General features: G+C 31.5%; 1 protein-coding gene across 1 annotated transcript; it reads left to right on the top strand.

The window, feature by feature from the left end:
* Positions 1-2,899: 2,899 nt before the first annotated feature.
* LOC107456760 (putative uncharacterized protein DDB_G0286901) lies at positions 2,900-7,719 on the top strand. Its single transcript, XM_016074705.3, has 3 exons — positions 2,900-2,913; positions 5,469-5,759; positions 6,373-7,719. Exons 1-3 carry the CDS (start codon positions 2,905-2,907, stop codon positions 7,612-7,614), a joined length of 1,542 nt encoding a protein of 513 aa, XP_015930191.2. The 5' UTR covers positions 2,900-2,904; the 3' UTR covers positions 7,615-7,719.
* The last annotated feature ends 8,471 nt before the right edge of the window (positions 7,720-16,190 follow it).

Below are 16,190 nucleotides of genomic sequence, written 5' to 3'. Positions count from 1 at the left end.
TTAATATTAAAAAAAAATTAATTTTAGCGTAACTTGTCCACTAATACTTATAAAAGTGCAGGCCATATGTCTAGATTCTTAAGTTCTGATAAAAGTTTTATGAGAGATCCATTTGCTTTAAAAATTTCTACTTTGGTTCGCTACCACTAGAAAAAATTATTTTCAAAATCTTCATAAGTTGGAGGGTATGTAAATATATGACGCTGGGCGTTAACCGGTTAAAAGCCTCACCACTAGAGCCCCTGAATTAGACAGGCCGACTTATCATTTATTGTTGGAGCAAAGAGCTAACATAATTACAGCGAATAAATATTTTCAAGTGGTAGTTTATTAATTGTAATTCTTGGATTAATAAGTTCGATTTAGCAGATTTTACTCCACCACTATTTCTAAACAATGCTCACGTATTCTACACACTATTTCTAAACACTAGTATACTTATATAATTCACCACTTTATAGTACTTATTACATGCTTTACAATCATTTTTAAAAACAAGCAAATATTGTCAACTATATGTAAAATTTAATTTGTAGTTATTTACCGTTATTTAAACTATTTTGGCGTATCCAGAGCAGTTGGCATCTCAGTAATAACATAACTAATACTAACATAACATTAACTTGCGAACTTGTTTGCTCCAATATTGCTTGATAGGTCAGCTCTGATAGTATAGGAGCCTTACTCACCACGAGAGAGCTGGAACGATGAGGCGTTGTATATGAATTTTGAAATAATTTGGTTTCGAAAATAAGTTCAAATGAATAAAAATGAATGAAAACCCAAACTTAGATACCACTAGAATGAATTATTACAAAAGCGTATAAAGTTGTTAGTCCTGCATAAAGTGGTCGCTTTAATGAGGGTACGCTTACTGTAACAGAATTGTTTTTATTTTCTCTTTAAGTTTAACGTAACTAATCCACATTAGTTTAAAGTATGTTTCTATGATTTTTATTTCAAATTAGGTTGTGGTAAATAAAATATGATAACTATGTATTAGCATCGACGTCTGATAAATTTATAATAAAATAGTTCGAAACCATTTTTTTTCTTCTTACCTTGATTATAGGCACGTTTAAAATGTCCCCTACCTGGTCCACCCACCCAGCCCTTAAAATGCATCCCTTATATCGTCAAGTTTAGATTCTCGATTATTATTATTATCAATATTATTTTTTTACTATCAGATGCCCCCTATATGTCTTCTTTTTTTTGTTGTTGATATTATATTCATCAACGCATTTAAATTTTAAAGGATAATATCACTCAATTTTAAAAGAGAAATTAATCGGAAATATGTATACTTTTGTGTTTTAACATCTTATGAATGTTACTAAAACATTAAATAATTGCTACTTTTTAAATCTGGCATATAAGAGCATACCTGCTATTTTCATGCATAAACTCTGCATTTTTGTAAAAACATTTTATATTTTTCATGAATTTTAATTCCTGAGTTCTACAACACTAAGCAAAGGGGAACCGGGATAGCCTGGCTGGTAGGGCGCTGGGCAAATGTCCAAGGGGGTCGTGGGTTCGATCCCCACCTGCCGAATACACCCCGTCCAGTAAATGGTGACTGATTCACGTTAAATCTGTCGAGTCACAAAGTCCTCTTTGTTCCCATAACAAATCAAACCTCTGGGGGTACTGATCCAGGAGTTTCCTTGTCTTCTGGATTGGCTAAAAATTACAAGGCTAAGGCGATGAACATTAGTTGTCGTACACCAAAAATTGGGTCGGCTGCTCAATGACGGTTATAAAATAAAATAAAACGACAAGCAAAATCCTTTAACCTAACTGTTTGCTATATATTGTGCTCTAAACCGTTTTCTGTTTGTTTATTTGTAACGGACTAATTATGAAAGTTTCATTTTTAGAAAACTGATGACAATGCAGATCCCTTTACCAAAGTCATGGAAACTCGCTATCTACATTTTAGGTAAGTTACAATAAACATAGATTTAAAAAAATATTTTTTTTTTATTTAGATTTAAATGTAAAACACCCTTTTACTTAGATTTAATTTTAAAACACGCTTTTGATGCGAAAATTTGTTATCTTGAATTAGGATATACTTTGGACTGATATTAAGTTTAATAAAAACTAAATGAAACGTAAATTAAACTATATGATATCAAAAAATTTGAAAAAATTTTAATAAGATTAAATTGGGGAACAAATTTTCTGTTACATTTTTACTAATACTTGACCTTGCCTAATATGCGTGTGATGATGTCCACGTTTTTCCTATAGTCACTTTTCCATTCATGCAAAATAAGAGTCCGAGAGGTAATTGCATACCTGCCAACTTTTACGCATTTGGCGTAACATTTTATTTCTATAATTAAAGTGGTAGTAAAATGTATGCTTGCTATATATTCTTTGCATTTATAAACTTAATTTATAATCTTTTTGATCCACCACTATTTTTAAAGAAATTAAGCATATATATTAATATGTAATACCATTTCCATTCCATTAATTCGCACAAGTTTGCGCAAAATGCAGCGTTTGTGTCTGCTTAAAATTGCAATTTAATTTCCATATTACTACCACTGGAGAAAATCATCCTCGAATGGATAGAAAGTTGGCAGGTATGCAATTGGTTAAGCTTCATAGTACATAGTATTGAATTTTATATATTTTCTAAAATTATCAAAATAATATGGTTATTAACTACAAAGTTAGAAAAATTTTTAATTTTAGAGATGTGACTTTTGTTGTCTATTCAGGGGTGACACAGGAGTGAAAGATCAACTATAGGATTTGGAATTTCACATGTTAAAACTTAATTGCAATATACGTAGTAAATTATTTTTATCTCAAAATGTAATTCATTTTCAACATATTCTAATTATTTATTTTTTTACAGTACAATTTCAAAGTATCAGCTATGTTATGAGTAGAGTAAGTATCACTTAAATGTTTATTAGATTTTTTTTAGAATGGTTTACTCAGTCATTAAATGTTAAACATTTTACATCACTCAAAACATTTTCTGCTAAGAGATTGCTTACATTAATAATTTCAACCCAACATCTATAGTTTAAGGAGATTGTTCGTTTATCATCGTTATAAGTCGGATATAACGTATAACAAGCTCAAATGGTTACATGAACGCAAGACAGCTAAGTCAAGCAGTGCCATAATCTATATATGACGCAGAAAGTTTAGACAAAAAAAACTTGCCATTTTAATGCACAAGTCAGTCCCTCTTCAAGATGATTGTACGATACTTTGATTCAACCCAAATTGAAGCAGGGTTCAGTAACAAATCTTACTTAAGTTCGATTCATATTATGATGCCTATATCATAATTCTATTTTCAACCAATTTTTGCGAATAAATTATTATTATTATTTTCTTATGAAAGTCGTTGAACAACCGACCCATTTTTAAAGTTTCGGCTTCATATCTTTCATGTTAAAAGTTTTTTAATATCACCATATATTTTAGAATACACATAAAATACTTCTTTATTTAACATTGGCGTCAAACACAGGTTACCACAAAGAATATAGAAAGAAGAAGAACTCTTAAAATACGTAACTTGCATGGTAAACGGGGAATTGATCGGTCCGGTATGCTATACCAGAAAAAAAACTTTCGGGGTGAACAACACAATCTGATTTAACAGAGCATCATATGTACTAAGATCCAGCACATGCGCATTCGAACCAAAGTGACTGTCAGATGGTACGCCACCTGTGAGGCAGTTCATATGAAGTTTTTGAGTCACATGACCCCGAAGTCCATGGCACTACTAGATTTTGCTATCTGGCGTTCATATAACCTTGGTCCAGTTTTCAGTTCGTATTTCAATAATCTCGACGCTATATCCGACTTATAGCGATGACAAAAGAAAAATTTCCTTAAACTATACGGGATGGGCAAAACTATGAAATAAATCTTTATGTAAACAATCTTTTAGCTGAAAATGTTTTGGAAGATTTAACATGACAAAACAGTTGGCACAATTTGAAAGATCTTGAAGCTGTTTGAAATGGCATTCCTGCCAACTTTCACGCATTTGAAGTAAAATTTAAATTCTATATTTAAAGTGGTATCAAAATGTATGCTTTCTACAGATTCTTTGCATTTATAAAATTAATTTATAGTTTATTTGACCACCACTATTTTTAAAAAGTAATGCCTATATAATAATATGTAATACTGACGCATTAATACTTTTAAGTTTTCTAGAAATACAGCGCATGTTTCTGCCGAAAATTGGAATTTAAATTCCAACGTTCTCAACTTACTAATATCAAAGAAAAAAATAGTTAACTTCCTCTCCTAATTTTTGTCGATCCGGATTTAACATGGTAAAATTGACAACATTTCTAAAAGCTGCGATCATGATTTTTCATAGTGTACGAACAGTGTTAACTTATATAAATATTATATAATCTGACTCATATAAGATTTATGTAATCTGATAAGTGTAATAATTGATCTCACATAATGGATAAGCCTGTTCGAGATGGGTGAATTTTACTCGTATACCAGAGATGCCAACTTGCTCCGGACAGCAAATATATATTTTAAAGTGGTAGTTTATCAATTGTGATTCTTGATTTAATAAATTCAATTTTGTAGATTTTTATCCACCACTATTTCTAAATAATTCGTAGGCTTATGTAATTTACCACTTTATGATACTATATCATGCTATACCTTTCAAAAAGCAAGCAAAAATAGTCAAATATTTGCAAAATTTACTTAGTAGCTATTTACCGTTTTTTTAATTATTTTGCCGTGTCCGGAGCAGTTGGCATCTCTGGTATACGCATTCTCAGAGAGGTGAAAATCAGCGTAACAAAGATAAGACTAGTAGCCAAACTAGTGCTTTAGCATTTTTATTTATTTTGCGAACGGGGTAATAATAGTTAGATTTACTTAATTCCATACTATTAAGTTCAAAATAAATTGTTTAGTTACACTTTAAATTTTTATTGACAAGAGAGATTAAAATTAAAGCAAAGGCAAAAATAAGTATGTTAAATTAGCCATCTCCAAGACACCAGTAGATTTATTTTTTCTATTTTGATTCTGTACAAATGCAACTAGGACTCAAACGTCATTCGCAGAGGTTAAAAAATTAGCTTCGCAACTAAAATCAAGATTTATACTTTTATTTTTTCCTCAAAGACTGCAGATGTTGGCAGCAGTGAAAGAGTCTTAGGGACCTCGCTCAATTGCATTAACATTCGTTCTCGATGACGACTAAATTCAGCCTACACACCGCATTTCATAGATATCTACCCAAAACTGTCTTTATATAGGTCTAAACAGAGTTACTTTAACTTTCATCATTGTGTTAAGGTAAATTTCTACATTTCTAAAATGCAAAAAATTTGTGAATTTAGATTATATTAAATTTTCATCTGCTAAAATCATTAAACTGACAAAGAACTAAGATAAACTTAGAGAACTAAGAACTGAGATAATTTTAATTACAGGGTGATGGAGGACAACAAGGACCCTGGCAACCGGGTCCACCTCAAGAAGGTTGGAATTCAGGTGGTTCACACACAAAAGGGAGAGATGTTCCCTTGGGTGGATGGGATGACGAAGTGAATAATCCTTGGGGAGGATATCCTGAAGATACATCAAGATGGAAGCTCGAGGATTCGATTCCGGGAATGCCTGGAAAGAGCTATCCAAACTTAGACAAAATTCCAGAAACCAGTTTTGACTGCCGAAGGCAAAAGAGTCCAGGTTACTACGGTGATGTTGAATCCCAGTGTCAAGTAAGCTGAATGATAAATAGCTGTTATTTTCATCACTGTTAATTTTTATGTTTGTGGAAAAATCTCCGATAATTATCCATTAAAGGTAGACTTAAGAAACCTATTACCCCTGCACCTATATTACTTATCTATATTACGTACCATTATATATTAGGTACCACATTATATTTGTATATATTACCTACCTATTACAGCAGCACATATTATCTATTGACGCAATAACCAATAGTATTTATTACACAATTAAATTTTATTTTGAAGTTATTTTGATGTGAATTGTAAATTTATATATTGAATCACAACTCTTGGTAACCAGTTTGATCACCTTTCAGAATTTCAGAATTATTTGGTATAACATATAAATTATCATTAAAGTATTAAAACTATTTTATTATATATATATATATATNATATATATATATAATGAGAGACATATAAAGTTGCTACAAAATGAGACTATAACGAGACAAGAAAAAATATTTTTGCACTTATTAGTAAAAAGATTTATTTTATTTCAAATTAATGCAGAATAATTCATTGAAAAGAAAGAAGAATTCAAGTTCTCACTTTCCTTCCTATAAGCTTCTATCATTCTAATATTTTTATTTTTCAGGTCTTTCATATATGTCAAGCTGGAGGAAGGCAAAACTCTTTCCTGTGTCCTGTAGGCACGATATTCAACCAGGAAACATTTGTATGCGATTGGTGGTTCAACGTTAATTGCGGTGATACAGCTTCTCACTATGACCGTAACTCAAATCTTCATCGAGGTTCAGACATTGGTATAGATGGGTCAAAAATTATGCGAGTTCCAACTCAAAGTAACAATAAAGGATCTGATCAGTCACCCCCAGTTGGCATCCCAGCTTGGGATCAAGGCAATGAAGGATCCTGGGGAATGAAAGGACAGATGAATCAAAACAGGCCCCAAGATTCGTGGTCAAGCTCTGGAGGGCTACGGAATAACAATAAGGGCACTAGAAGACAAAGTGATGGTGGACGAAACAGGCAAAACAAGGGCACTTCTGGGTTGGGAATGGGCACTGGAATGAGACCGGGCACAGGAATGAATGCGTGGCCTGAAAGAGGTGACGGTCATCAAGGTGGGCAACAAAAAGGTCAAATGATGGGCCCTAACCAAATGGGACGAAGTGGGTGGGGTCAGCAGAGGAATAAGGAAAACGTGCAAAGACCTAGTCAGAAAGGTATGAATCAACTCCAAAATCAAAATTGGGGTTCGAACCAGAAAGGGGAAACTCCCGGTCAAAATCGTAATAACCAAAGAAGAATGGATGCGAATCAAAATATGAAAGGAGATATTCACAGACAGAGAAAACCAGAAACTAGAAACAGAAACGTAGGGGCTGGTCAAATGGGCGCAAGGAATTTAGGAAATCAGAACAGAAGGATGAAAGGATCTTCTGGAAGGGGTGGTATGAGCAAGGGATCGAACATGAATAACTGGAGTATGGGTTTACAGAACATTCAAAATCAAAACACCGAATCTAATAACATGTGGAATAATAACAATAACGCTAATATCCCCCCTCCTTCACTTCAAATGAACAACCAATGGCCAAATAACGCTGATAATTTTGATACCGTGAATCAAAATAACATGCAGTTTAAAGGAGACAATTCGAACTCGAACTGGAATAATAATCAGTTGAACAGCAATTTAGTTGACGGTGGTGGACAGCAGCAACAACATAATTCATTTGAAAACGTTAATAATTTTGGAATGCAAAGCAGTTTCAATTATGATTACAATTACAGTGAAAACAATTGGTCTCATAAAAAGAAAGAGGTGAGCAATTATCAGACGGGCGATAACGATTACGATTATAGTCAATAAAATGAAAACCAAGGTAGGAAGCTAAAGTTGATAATTTCTTTCTATTACTGTGCTTAGGTAATTTTATAAACTTTTCTTTATATTGGAAATGCTCTACAAGCTGTTCGGTGCGAGAAGTCCTGATTTTAAAACTAAATATCTCTGAAACAAAAGAAAGAGAAATGGACGATAAATATTTAATGAATATGTAGGAAGTAGTGTCGGTCGATACCACTTTTTTAATAACTTATCATCACTTACCACTTATCTTTTTTAATATATCATCATGAAATATGTATATTTTATGTTGTACCGTGATATATTTTAAATGAACTAATTTAATACGTTTTTCTGTTGGAAAGTTACTTTTACCAAAATGAAATAGATCAGAGAAGTATATCAGACTAACGATAGTATCATTTTTGAATTTTACCGTAATCGTTAATTGTTTGTGATATTATTGAAGTATTAGACCAGGGGTGGATAAGCTCCTACCTAGTCGAGCCATTTTTCAAAATTTGAAATTTTTTGCGAGCCGCAATTAAATACGCATTTAAAAGGTATGACAAAAAGGTATTAAAAATTTTTGTTTACAGAAATTTTATTTATTGAAAACATAAAAGTAAAAGTACAAAATATGTGTATTGAATTTAAAATTAAACGCATTTATTTTACTTCTCTTGATAATTCTTTAAAATTTAGTGAATAATTGCTGACAGCACTTCTCAGTAATTCTTTGAGATGCTGGTTAGTTAATACTGATAGGTGATTGGATTTCACGAATTTTAAAGTGGACTAAAATGATTCATATAAATACGTTGTTCCGAATATTGAAATAATTCACCAGGCAGCCTTTTTTAATTCAGGATACTTCGATTCTAGTACAAATTTCCAAAATTCTGTAATCGACGTCGACTTATATTTTAATTGTAGAGCTTGATCTTCTTGCATCTCTATTAATTATAATTCTCAAGATGCTTTTTGTGTCATAATTATATTGGAAATGGAAAACTCACCTTGAATTGAACAACGTTGCACTTAGTTCTTCATATTTGTTCTCAGAAATTTAAAAGACATTTTGAATACATACGGAACGAAAATAATTTTTTTTAATATAATAGCACAAAAATGAAAAGGGATCTCGGGTACATTTATCGAGAGCCACAAATAATCCTTCAAAGAGCCGCATGTGGCTCGCGAGCCGCAGATTGGCCACCCCTGTATTAGACATTTATCATTATTAATATTGCTCGTGATATCAAAATTAATCGATAATGCTTCAAAATGTAGCTTCAAGAAAAATCGCTTTGCGGGACGGCTCACAAATTTAAAATTCGTTTACTTTTGATACTTTTTAAGGTCATAACACTTTTGACTGATTAATTTGAAATATTTAGGCAAGTTCTAAAGAAAAATGTAAAAAAAAAAATAAATAGTAGTAAAAGCAATTTCTTTTTTCAAAATCCCAGAGCGTATTTCTCCAGCATTCCAGTTTTCAACAAAATATTATTTCTAGTGGTAGTCAATTGAAGCTATAATCTTAACTATATGAAAATAATGAATGAAAATAATAATTATCCAAAATAACACCAGATACACACATTAATTTAAGTTGTTCAGCTTATTATATAAATATATTACTGATTAAAAATTCTCAAACTAAATACAATTTATAATTATTGTTTATAAGTTTTAATTTTTTGATATGCGCTAATATTCCTCTAACTTTATATTTTATTATAAAAGGCTATTCAGCAAAACTTTGGAATGATAAAAGTATGTATAACATTAAATTAAATTTTAATGTTATTCGTATCATTATTATCATTAATTAAACCTATTAATTAATATTAATATTATTAATATCAACGTATTAATTAATTCGTATCATTTAATTTCTTGCGACCATTTTCACAATGTAAGATTTTTTGGAGATCTATCAACTTCCCTATATTTAAGATGGTAGTTTTCTTAATTGTTGAAAATGGTAGTCAAAATTATATTTAAACATTTTATTCAAACTGGTTTGGATCACTTTTTTTTTATTCAAACTGATAAAATACTTCATAGCATTCGTCATTTTTTCAATTACAAATGCAATCTTCATAGCTAATCTTCATAACTTTGCAACAGATGGCGATTAAGTCTATCCTTAACCAGCGCCCTCTGTGCTAATTCAGAAAATGGTCTAAAAATAAACCACATTTTTGTAAAGAAAAAGCGTTTGTGATATAATTTTTTTAACATTTAAAAACTTACATAAAAGATACAAAATCAAATTAAAATTTTGCAAAAATTGAGAATTATTCATTGATTTTGTATACTTCCATCTAGGTGGGAAAATTGCCAAATTGGCGATTTTAAAAGCATTTCATTATTTTATACAGATAAGTTAATTGCTACATTCTAATAACCCAATATTTCCTTATGGAAAGATGGCATATAAAGTTAAATATTATAGCCTTGTTTCAAGTATAAAGCACTTATAGCGTTACTTTTTTTTACCTAATTCTCGTGCGAAAGAGCTTAAAGAAACATAGTTATTTGATACTTCACTCCAGCTCTTAGTAATATAAAAACAATAAAAAAATGTTATTAATTGATGCTTCGATACCTCTCTAAATACTATAGAACAAAAAGCGTTCAAGAAACCTAGTTATTTGATGTTTCACTACCTCTCTCAATACTATAAAACTTTCAAGAAACATAAATATTTGATACTTTATTACCTCTCCAAATATTATTAAAAGAGAAAACATTAAAAAATATTTTTTTGATACTTCACTACCTCTCTAAATACTATAGAAACGAAAAAAAATATTTATTTGATGCTTCACTACCTCTCTAAATATTATGAAAACACCAAACATTATGAAAACAGAAAAAATTAAAAAAAAAAATATAGTTATTTGATACTTTACTACCTCTCTAAATATAGAAACAAACAAAAAATAGTCATTTGATACCTTACTACCTCTCAGGATACTGTAAACAGTTACCATTTCCGGGTTTGCAGCTCCGCCTTATACACTCCTATAGGGTAATTTGTTGCTTAGGCGTACTTGTTTCCTTTCTTTGTAGAGGTAATGACACGCACCACGCGTTGATGGATTTTTTTTTCTGCTCGCAAAGTTGTTGGTTAAATAGCGAAGGATTTGTATTATAAATTAATACAAATTTCCTACCGTTATGAAATGGGATGAAATTTCCTACCTCTGCTACGAATTACTGGTTCTTCGTATTCTGTAAATGTTTACGAGACAGTAATAATTCAGACATTTTAGCTTAAAACTTACTATAAAATTACTTTAATGTTGTTTGTTTATCTTGATATTGTTTGTTTACTTTTTCAATTATGTTTTACATGTTCCTTGGAAGTATTATAAAACAGTACTCATGTATGTTGTAGAATAAAATATTTTATAACTGTTTACTTGTAAATATTTTATTTCTTAATGTGTCGTAAATGTTTAATTTTTTTTAATGTTTAAACGCTCAAACTAAAAAGAAAATGTTCTAAAATTTCCGTCTTAAAACTAGATCAGGAATGGCGACGATCTATATTCAATTTTTGTCAATTTGTTTTCAGTTTGCCTTTTGCTTTGCAATTCTTTATTTAAATACAGGGTTATTGATAAAACTTTTAATAGGAGATACAGCCTCCACACGGTTATTAATAGGTAGTTCGATCAGACCACTGTGAAGGATATTCTACTAACGAACGAGTCATTTAATCAAGAATATAGTTAAAATAAGAAAGTGGTATCAAATATATGACTAAAAACTTATTTTATTTATGAATATTATTGGTTTGCCTTATTCTCTTGTCAATCACTACAGATTCAATTCTCAAATATATAAGATAAATTTCTCTCAATTACTTTTACAAAAGGTTTTGGGTTCATGCGCACAACTGGTTCACTTTTTAAACAGTCTGCGCGGACTACTTATGAAAGACCGTGTGGAGGCTTCTTGATGTAGGAGGTGATGGTACAGATCAGGGATACAAAATTGCATAACAGCCCATGGTCGGAAACGTCGCGTGAAAGTAGTATGACAGGTACAAGAAAGAAAAAGATGCAAGATATACATTATATCATCTGTGGGTACAATCTTTCTATATTTCTCTCTGCCAATTCGTACATCATATGCATATCTGACAGTTCTGTTTACGTAAAACGTTGTCTACTCCTTAGCGAGAAATAGCAGCTCAAATAACCGTGTCAATGCAGGTCTGTTGCCTTCAATGTTCTTGTGAACAAAACCACCTATCCGAGAACAAAGACGTTTCCGACAATTGCTTGCTGTGCAAATCTCAATCCTTGTGATGCCCCCTACATTATTTTAAAGATTATCCCAATAATCCTAAGAAGAGTCGTGGTGGTACAGGAGATAGATCGTTCGCCCTTTAATGATGTGAGCCGGGTTCGAATCCCAGCAATGGTTGATCAATACGAATTCCGCATCCAACTAATACCGACCACAGTGCTGACGCAAAATATCCACAGTGGTAGACGGATCATGGGTTAGAGTCCCCTTGCAGTCAGACTAACCATAGGAGGTTTTCATAGTTTTCCTCTCCATATAGTGCAAATGGTGGTTATTTCCATCAAAAAAATCCTCCGCGAAGGCAAATTCTCCCAACACTTGATCCAGGAGTTTTCTTGTCTTCTGGATTGGGTTAAAAATTACAAGGCTACGGAGTTGAACATTAGAAGTCCTAAACCCGAAAATTGTGTCGGCTGTTCAACGACGGTTATAAAACATAAAAAATAACCCGAAGACCAATCGAAGGAACAATGAAATTTATACAGTTAAAATTCGACGCATAAATTCTGGACTTTTTCCGCTATAAAATATCGATTTTCGTCTAATAATTATTATTCGGAGAATTTCTTCTCGGCGTTACCATGGTTGAAAACAACTATGCTTTTCAACTATATTTTTATTCTGAAACAATAGAATTACATAAATCAAACTATCATTACCCCTCCCACAAAAAAAATCTTCTAAAGAAATAGCTAGGTTACCAGGCTTATCTTTTATACGCTGATTCTCGCCACCTTGAAGATGGGGTAAACTAACCAGTGAAGGAACACTTAAGCTTCGTTTGCCTTTCAAAAAATCATATTAATTTCAAAATTCGTAATTTTAGTTAAATGACAGTGTCAACATATTTGTTACTAATTGCAAATTATGTAAAAAAAATTGTAGAGAACTTACATAATACTGTTTTAAAGTTTTGAAGGTTCAAATAATAAGTAGTAAGAAGACCAAGAGAAGGAACAGCTCTTACCAGTGAATGAACACCCAGTAATGGAACACTTAATTTTGGTTATTTTTTAATGCTCTTTATGAATTTATAAGCCATACAAATATTTAAAAACAAGCCTATTCTTGAAATTATAACATATAAATACTTGGAAAATGTTAACTTTTTTTTGTAATCATGAATTGAAAATTAAAGTGTCAACATATTAACACATACTGTTCATTCACTGGGAAATCTATGCCCAGTAAAGGAACATGCCTGTTCCCTCACTGGTTAGAAGTTGTTTTTCGTATTTTTAACATACTTTTGATGCGGAACATCACTAAAGGTACAAGAAAATTCAAGTTTATCTTTTATTTTCATTAACTTAGAAAAAAACAGTAAAGGAACGCTTGTCCCTTTACTGGTTTTTCATCGTTTGGTGAACCAGTGACTAAACACCACCTTATATCAGTACTTTATTATGCTATGATGCTTTAAAAAAATAAAACGTAACTTCAATAACTATATTTTGAATTCTCTTTTTCACAGTGAGAAAAATAAAACTATTACATGCAATTAATTACACTTCAAACATATAAATCATACCTGCCAACTTTTAATCACTTCCATTATCATTTTTCCCAGTGGTATTAAAATGGAATTAAAACTTCAATTTTAAGCAAACAAATACGTTGTATTTGAGAAAACTTAAGTTGACAACCATGATAGTAAAGCATATTAATATATGTGCTTAATTTTTGTAAGAATAGTGGTGATCAAAATTATTTAAAAATTAAATTTATAAAAGAAAAAAATAGTATATATTTACTACCAATTTAAATCTGAAAATAAAATCTTCTGGAAAATCCGGAAGAGTTGGCAGGTATGAAAAATACAAACACTCACCTTATAATTTTTTCAATGAAACAAGGTGTTGCAGAGAAAACAAATTCAAAAATTTTTCCAGAGGAGTCTATTTGACCTGATAATCCAAAACATTGCTAGATGACTTCCTATTGTTTGGCAGTAAGCTATTGTTATCAATCAATCTAAAGAATAACTTTCAAATTCTTATTTTTAACCAATATACATGAAATGTTCCTTCACTGGTAAACAAGGTAGTCCATGCCTAACGGAATATTTTATTATATTTAACACATGGCAAGCTCGTCACGTAAATAAAAGTTTTTGAAATTTTTATTATCCGTACAAAAGTTTAAAAGGTGGTAGCAAAACTTCTTCACTTCAGCTCTGTTTTTCAGAGAAATTTTCTATCTGTGATTAAAACAAGCATAAATTATTCAGTATGTTTGTAATTGGAACTACAATCCCTCGTCGTAATTTTTTTTAACTAATGTTGTAGCCATAGAAGATAATTTTGCTCCATCTTTTATGAAAGCAGTCCTTCCACTTTTTTAAAGTTTTAATCTATAACAACTGTAATACAGTTTTTGGAAAAGCTGCCAGCATTCAATGTGTTAAGATCTAATCTTATGTTTGTAATGGAGCGGCTACATTAATTTTAATATCATAAAGGTGTCCAAGAGAAGAAAATTTGTACTTAGTTCTACGTTGATTTAAAAATAAATAAATTACCACTCTATTGAGTTAATGTATAACCTACACATTCGTGTAATTTAGGTTTTAAAGTGTTACTACAAATTGACTACTGTCCGGACAGTTGACTACAGTCCGGACTACAAATTGTTTACTGAGTTCACCTCCCAATGGAGTGACTTAGGTTCGAGTTCCAGCGGTGTCTGGTTCATGCGAATCTTGCTCCCGAGTCGCACCAACCACAGTGCTGTCATATTATATCCTTAGTGGTAGATGAATTACGAGTTAGAATGCTCTTGCCGTAGGGCTAAATGTTGAAGGTTTTCGTGGTTTTCCTTTCCACGTAATGCAAATGTAGGTTAGTTCCATCATAAAGTTCACCACAAAGGTTAGTTTGTCCTAATCATTGATCCACGAATTATCTTGTCCAGGAATTATCTTGTCAGGAATTATCTGTAAGTTTGGCATAATTCGGATGTTATATTGCTGGCTGGTAAATAGAAGGGAAGATGTAAAAATTGGTGCGAAATCTTAATAGAATAAAGTGTTTTAACTTATTCCTACGTACCAATATATGTTTATAAATTAAACACATAGAGCAAACTTTTCTGGAAAAGCAAATTTCAATTCCAAATTTTAGTCAGGCAGTTATAGTAGTAGTTATTTGGTTGTTCAAGGGTTTTAGGTCACATGGGATCCTTTTACTTTGCCTTCGTGTGATACTTTATCTTACAGCAAAATCTTATGTTGCGCTGTTAATTATTAAGGTGTGATGACTAAAATCGACCGCATTGCCAAATAGTCAGGCTGGACATTCTAAATGACATACTTTTTTTTTAGTTCAAAGAATTTGACTTGATGTGTAGCGATTTAGAGCCCCTGACCTCTTTTATCTTACTAGTTGAGACCTAGAGTTGATGAGACTAATTGGTATATAAACATGGGGAGAATTAAGGCAGTCGGCGACTGAAGTGCTAAAAAATCCTGTAGATGTTGTTGAACGTTCAAAAGCTGTTAGTTTTACATTGTTAGCGGTTTGTATCATTTGTTGAATTAGTGCTGCCAGACTGGCTACTTTGCATCAGAAAGGTTTAAACATTTCTGGAACAAGAAATTTTGATTCAAAAATTTTAGACTGGCAGCACATTAGCAGGAATGATAATTGCCCAAAAACAAAACAAAAAATTTTGTAACAAAAGATTTTGCAAAGTGGTAACAAATTAAAAACTAAAACTTGCCTGTTTTGCTTCATTTCCCTAATGCTTAAAGTGGCTTATCATGAAATAATTGCGAATAAAGTAGTATGCGTGCTGTCAACTTGTACGTAAGTTGAAAAATAATTTTCTTAGTGGTAGCAACATTAAAGTTTTGGCATATTAAATCTTGAAGTTTAAAGTTTCAACAAAAAAAAATTTTAAACTCTTGACGAATCAATAATTTTAAAAAATATGCAGATGAGATATATTTGTTGGCTAATTATGCTTATTATGTCTCAATAGTTTTGTCTTTTGTAAACTCTTCCAAACTCAAATGTTGTTTTACTATCACTTTGTAAAATCTTTTTCAACGAGCGTACAAGTTTGCAGGTATGGAAATGTAGTAAGTAATTTGAGACAAAATTTTCCACCTAATGGTAGCAATTAATTTATTTTATTTTATAACTGTCGTTGAACAGCAAACCCAATTTTTGACTTTACGACTACTAAAGCTCAACTACGTAGCCTTGTAGTGTTGAACCCAATCCAGAAGACAAGGACACTCCTGGATCAAGTATTGGGAAAAATTT

The sequence above is a fragment of the Parasteatoda tepidariorum genome, chromosome 9 (genome assembly GCF_043381705.1).
Source record: "Parasteatoda tepidariorum isolate YZ-2023 chromosome 9, CAS_Ptep_4.0, whole genome shotgun sequence".
Lineage (NCBI taxonomy): Eukaryota > Metazoa > Arthropoda > Arachnida > Araneae > Theridiidae > Parasteatoda > Parasteatoda tepidariorum.
This window is presented reverse-complemented; position numbering and strand designations above follow the sequence as displayed.